Here is a 5,995-nt window from a genome sequence, read left to right on the forward strand (position 1 = left end):
GAGGCCCGGTGCCGCCTTCCTCCCGGACTCCATCTCAGGCCACACTGGGGCCACAGGGATCACAGGGATGAATAAGGTCCAGGGGCCTGGGGCCGCAGCAAAATGCACCCTTCCCATTGGCCAACTTTTTAGGAAGGATATTACGCACACGTATACCATGATTTCTCTCCCTTCTACCCACAGTCCTAATTTGCTGCTTATTTAAGAATATGTCGTTTAATGATTTAGCTTTGAGTCTATCAATATTTTATAGTGGGAAAGGGAGTGACAGACACTTCTCTGAGAACATAATTTAATTATAATTAATGGGCTGAGTACCTGGGCCGTATTCTTCAGAGGCCGAGTCAAAGCGAGATGTATTTATTTTTTTTATCCCTGTGTAGGGGACCTGATTGGCTGCCACCCCAAAGTTACTTTTCTCTCCCTCCCTCCCCCCCTCCCCTCCTCCCCAGCCCCATGCCCCGGCTTTACAGAGTAGGGGGAGGGTGGGGATCAGGGTGTCTCCGCAGCGCCCTGCCCCCCCCCCCCACTTCTTCTATAGAGCAGGCGGCTGCCAGTCAGAGAGGGCATTAATTATGCCTTTTATTGACAGGGCGCTACATTCTGTAGGAGTCATTCTCTTTTGGAGTCGCCCCCTCCCCCTCCCCCCCTCCGCTCCTTCCTCTTCCTCCTCCCTCTCCTTCCTCCTCTCCCCGCCGCCTGGAGCCTGGAGCCGGAGAGGAGATGAGAAGCCCTTGTAGTTTTAAATTCAATGTGACAGTTTCGGAAAGAGCGGATGATGAATCTCCTATTATTGGATCAGTCTATTTGCCGCTCAATGTCTCTCTGTAATTGGAGCAGCATCACTTTAAAGGTTCAGAGAGTACAGCGTTTCTGGTGAAAAATCCCCACAACACGCCGGTGAATGTTTTAAAGGGAAATCTATTAGTGATTTGCAGAGGGGCGGGGAGCCCGCGCCGGGGGGGGGGGGGAGGCGCGGGCTCCGGCCAGCGGGGATTGAAGGGGGGGGGGCTCGCCGGGGCCCCCTGCCTGGACCGCTCCCGGTGCCCGCGCCCGCCCCGCTCCGGGCCGCGCCCCTCCCTCCCTCCCTGCTGCCCCCCCCCCTTGTTGTGACAGTTCCTGATACTGTTTATTGAGGTGCATGTCAGGTATAATTAGCAATCGATATGGAAAGCGTTTCCTTGCACCCAGCGCGCCTCTGACGTCAGAGCCGATTAGCGCTTCTTATTGGTCCCAAATTCCCGGGGCCGCGGCTAATTATCGGGAGCTTGATGTTGATAAAGTAAAGCGCCGGAGTGCGGGCGAAGCATGTGTAGGGCTCCGGGTCCCTGTCTCCGCCGCCGCCGCCGCCGCCGCCCGCGCCTCCCGCCGCTGGCCCGCCCCGGCCCCGGCCCGCGCCCCCGCGCCCCGCCGCCGGCCCCGCCGGCCCCCCGCGCGAGATGATGGACGGCCGCCTCCTGGAGCACCCGCATGCCCAGTTCGGGGGCTCGCTGGGCGGCGTGGTGGGCTTCCCCTACCCGCTGGGCCACCACCACGTGTACGAGCTGGCCGGCCACCAGCTGCAGTCGGCCGCCGCCGCCGCCGCCGCCGCCGCCTCGGTTCCCTTCTCCATCGACGGCCTGCTCAGCGGCTCGTGCGCCGCCGCCGCCGCCGCCTCCGTGGTCAACCCCACGCCGCTGCTGCCGGCCGCCTGCGGGGTAGGAGGCGACAGCCAGCCCTTCAAGCTGTCAGGTAGGTGCGGCGGGCTCAGAGGGCACCCTCGTCGGGCGCAGGAGCTGGGCTGCCGGGCGGGCGGCGAAGGGGGGGGGTGTTGCAGAACGAGGAGGCTCGGCGCACCCCCCACCCCGGCGCAGGGGCCCCCCGGACCCGGGCGGCCGACAGGTGTCCAGGGGGTGGATGTGGCCTGGGCCCTGGCTGAGCCCTGCGGCGTCCTCTGCGTGCCCGCAGACTCGGGGGACCCCGACAAGGAGAGCCCGGGCTGTAAGCGGCGGCGCACCCGCACCAACTTCACCGGCTGGCAGCTGGAGGAGCTGGAGAAGGCGTTCAACGAGAGCCACTATCCCGACGTGTTCATGCGCGAGGCGCTGGCGCTGCGCCTGGACCTGGTCGAGTCCCGAGTGCAGGTAAAGGCCGCCGCTCCCCGCGGGAGGCAGCGTCCCGCCGCCGCTAGGCCTGCCCGGCGCCGGTCCCGCCTTTGTTCCAGGTGGGGACCGCGGCCCCGCTTCCGAGCCCGCCTCGCGCTCGCCGGCCCCGCGGTGGTGGTGGGGTGCCGGGGTTCGACGCTTCGCGGAGAGAAAGCGAGGTGGCTCGGGAGGGGCCGGAGGCCCCGAAGTAACCAGAACAGCAGCTGCGTCGGACCCGGGAGCTGCGTGGTGGGGGTCGGGCGACGGCGCAGAATGAAGTGTCAGAGGGCTGGGCGGCGTGGGGGGGTGGGGGGCGGGCGGTGAGGGGTGCGGGGGCGGGAGGGAGCCGGCCCGGCTCGGACCTGGAAGAGGCCCGGAGCACGTAGCCTTCCTAGCCCTCGCCTGGGGCTCGGCGCTCGGCCTGGAGCAAACGCGTTTGTTTGTTTACCTCTCGCCTTTAAAATATTCAGACGGAGACATGTATTTATCCAACGCTTTGCAGAAGGAGGTTAGCTGAGGAAGGGGAGGCGGACACGGCAGCGGGAAGAAGGTGTCTGAATCTTTCGTACTCTCGGTTTTCTTTCCCCGGTACTTGGATTTTATTCGGACATTGCCGGCGTTGGTTTTGTTTTTTTTTTTTAATATAGTGTCAGTTTGTTGGATTAAAAATTCAGGATGAATTGCGCATAATCGGGTGTTTCCCTGAAGTACAGAAATCTTTTTCTGGGGTCGGAGTGGCGGTGAGCCGGGGTGTGCAGCTGTGGGAGCAGGGCTTTGAGGCAGAGGCCTGGCAACGCGGGTTTAGCACCAATAGCTTTGTCTAAAAGGTGTTCTCCACCCCAGCTCGCGCTGCCCCTCATGACCTCTTCTGTTTATAAATCCTTTCATCCAATTTGTTTAAGTGTCTTAAGCAAAGACCTCTTCATCCCCACCCCCCGTGTGATAATGAGCATCACTTGGTGACAAGTCAGCCTGGAATTTGCACCCCCCAAAAAAAACTATTGGAAGGAAGGAAGGAAGGAAGGAAGGAAGGAAGGAAGGAGCGAGCTCCAGCCTTGGAGAGGTTACAGCTTAGAACCGTCACCTCGGCACCAGCAAGGCTCCCTGTGACCAGGCCAGCCGCTATTGTGCCTGGTCTCTCCATGGCCCCAACAAAGAATTCAGATTATCGCGATCTCTCGGGAAGGGTTGTGTGCCTGGGGCCGACAGAGATTTGCCTGTGTGTACGGGGTGGGGAGCCGGTACCTGGGGCCAGGGTTCCCCAGGACAAGGCCTGCACAGAGGGCAGAAGAGCTGCTGGGGCCCAGGCCGCTCCTGAAGCACCTGGCGGCTGGCATCTTCCCTGTCTGCCTTCCTCCCTGGCCTAAGCCCAGCACTGCTTCCAGAGGGCTCTGTTGGTGGCCTAGAGCCTCCAGAAAGAAGGATGTGTGCGAAGGTGGGGGGTGGGGGTGGGGGCTGCTGGACCCCTCCCCCTAAGTTCGGCTTCCCAGGCCCTTCTAGAAGAAGCACCCAGATTTCCCTTTAGGGGGGCCCCCAATATGTGGGCTTTGACTCAGTCTCCAGGGGGCCGAAGACAGGTGTGGAGGGCAGCTGAGCCCAGCCACTGGTGGTCCTCAGGCCAGACGGTCAGCACCAGGCCAGGCAGGCTGCTTAGAACAGGAGCTGTGAGAAGCCAAGAGGGGCGACGAGGGGCTGCTCCTTATGCGCCTCCCGACCAGGAACCAGAAGCCCTCAGGGGCCAGACCGGCCGTACCCAGCGAAGGGGCAGCTCCCAGTTCCCTGAGGTGAGAAGCCAGAGTGGGAAGCTGGCCCAGAGGCCCCATCTACCTCCTTCCGGGTGAAAAAGATGCTCTTTGGAACCTGCAGCTTGAGTGCTGAAACCCAGCTCAGGGCTGGCTGGGCCTCGTGCCTTGGCTTCCGCGCCCCCGCCCCTCCATTACCCCTCGGCCCCAAAGCGGAACCGAGGTTGTACAGGCCTGTCTGGGAGGGGGGGGGGGCAGTGGGGAGGCCCGAAGTCCCAGCGGCAAGCCTGCCGCCTGACTGTGCCTTCCTTTCCCCTGTCCGGCTGCTCTAGGTCTGGTTCCAAAACCGCCGGGCCAAGTGGAGGAAGAAGGAGAACACGAAGAAGGGCCCGGGGCGGCCGGCTCATAACTCACACCCCACCACGTGCAGTGGCGAGCCGATGGACCCGGAGGAGATCGCGCGCAAAGAACTGGAGAAGATGGAGAAGAAGAAGCGCAAGCACGAGAAGAAGCTGCTCAAGAGCCAGAGCCGCCACCTGCACTCGCCAGGCGGCTTGTCCCTGCACAGCGCCCCCAGCTCGGACAGCGACAGCGGCGGCGGCGGCCTGTCCCCCGAGCCGCCCGAGCCGCCGCCTCCTGCGGCCGCCGCCAAGGGCCCTAGCGCGCACGCCGCCGGCGCCGCGGGTTCCGCGCCCGCACCGCCCGGCGAACCACCCGCGCCCGGCACCTGCGACCCCGCCTTTTACCCGAGCCAAAGAAGCGGCGCAGGCCCGCAGCTGCGGCCAGGCCGCCCCGCGGACAAGGACGCCGCCCCGTGTGCGCCTGGGGCGGCGGCGGAACGCGGCGCCGCCGGCCTGCCGAAGGCCAGCCCGTTCAGCGTGGAGAGTCTGCTGTCCGACTCGCCGCCGCGCCGGAAAGCCGCCCCCGCCAACGCCGCCGCCGCCGCCGCCGCCGCCGCCGCGGCCGCCGCCGGGCTGGACTTTGCGCCCGGGCTGCCGTGCGCGCCGCGGACCCTCATTGGCAAGGGCCACTTCCTGCTCTACCCCATCACGCAGCCGCTCGGCTTCCTGGTGCCACAGGCCGCGCTCAAGGGCGCAGCGGGTCCGGAGCCGGCGCCCAAGGACGCGCCGCCCGCACCCGCCGCGCCGCCCGCGCCGCCCGCTCAGGCCAGCTTCGGGGCCTTCCCGGGGCCCGGCGGCGCTCCGGACTCGGCCTTCGCGCGCCGCAGCCCCGACGCCGTCGCCTCCCCGGGGGCCCCGACCCCGGCGCCCTTCCGGGACGCGGCCGTGGCTGCGGCCGAGGGCGGCGGCGGCGGCGGGGAGTGCGCGGATCCGGGGACCGCCGGCCCAGCGGCCCCACTGCCGCCGCCTCTCGCGCCGTCGCCCGGGCCGGGCCCGCGGGCTCCCAGCCCTGCCGGGGAGCCTGCTTTGTGCGGGGCCCCAGAGCCAGGCGCCGAGTCCGGACCCAGCGCGCCGGAGGGCGACGAGGTGGACATGGACTGAGGGGCGGCCCGCGCCGCTCGCTCAGGCGCGACTCACACAACGAAATCAGGTGATCGGCTTAGAAACCCTGCTTTTCCCTCTTTCTTCTGTTTTCTTCCTTTTATGGTTATTTTTTAAAGAAAACCGCCGTTTCGATTCGGACCTAGGCAGCAACCGCAGGACTCGGGGTGAGACCCTCTTCCTCTCGGGGGAGCAAAACAACAACAAGCGAACAACCCCCACAAAAACCCACAACAAGAATCCTCAGCCTTGTAAAATGCAAAAATGTCTAAGAATATTTATATATGTGCCATTTTTGATAAATAAAGGTGGTCAAACGCAAGCTCTCAGGTCCATCTTTTGCCGCTTCCCGAGCGCCCAGTGTGGCCCCTCCTCCCCTCCGTTTTCCACTCCTCTCCCGGCGGGCGGGGCAGGGACGAGGCTCCTCACCTCCCCCGGGGTCCGCGCTTAATGCCTCCTTTTGTGTGCTTGTGTGTTTGTGTTTTCTGATTGAACAAATTTATGCATCCGCAGCTCCCCCTCTCCTGCCCTCCCTCGCGCTCCCCCTCCCACCCGGCGCCACACACGCGCGCGCCCCCGCGCGCACCCCCGCGCTGGCACACGCCGGGGCGCGCGGCGCGGGGTGACG

At 65.0% G+C, this 5,995-nt stretch overlaps 1 protein-coding gene across 1 annotated transcript; it reads left to right on the plus strand.

The window, feature by feature from the left end:
* Positions 1 to 1,439: 1,439 nt before the first annotated feature.
* On the plus strand, positions 1,440 to 5,651 carry UNCX (UNC homeobox). Its single transcript, XM_047839436.1, has 3 exons — positions 1,440 to 1,731; positions 1,948 to 2,123; positions 4,198 to 5,651. The coding sequence occupies exons 1-3, from the start codon at positions 1,440 to 1,442 to the stop codon at positions 5,365 to 5,367; spliced, it is 1,638 nt and encodes a 545-aa protein (XP_047695392.1). The 3' UTR covers positions 5,368 to 5,651.
* Positions 5,652 to 5,995: the final 344 nt, after the last annotated feature.

The sequence above is a fragment of the Prionailurus viverrinus genome, chromosome E3, assembly GCF_022837055.1.
Source record: "Prionailurus viverrinus isolate Anna chromosome E3, UM_Priviv_1.0, whole genome shotgun sequence".
NCBI classification, from domain to species: domain Eukaryota; kingdom Metazoa; phylum Chordata; class Mammalia; order Carnivora; family Felidae; genus Prionailurus; species Prionailurus viverrinus.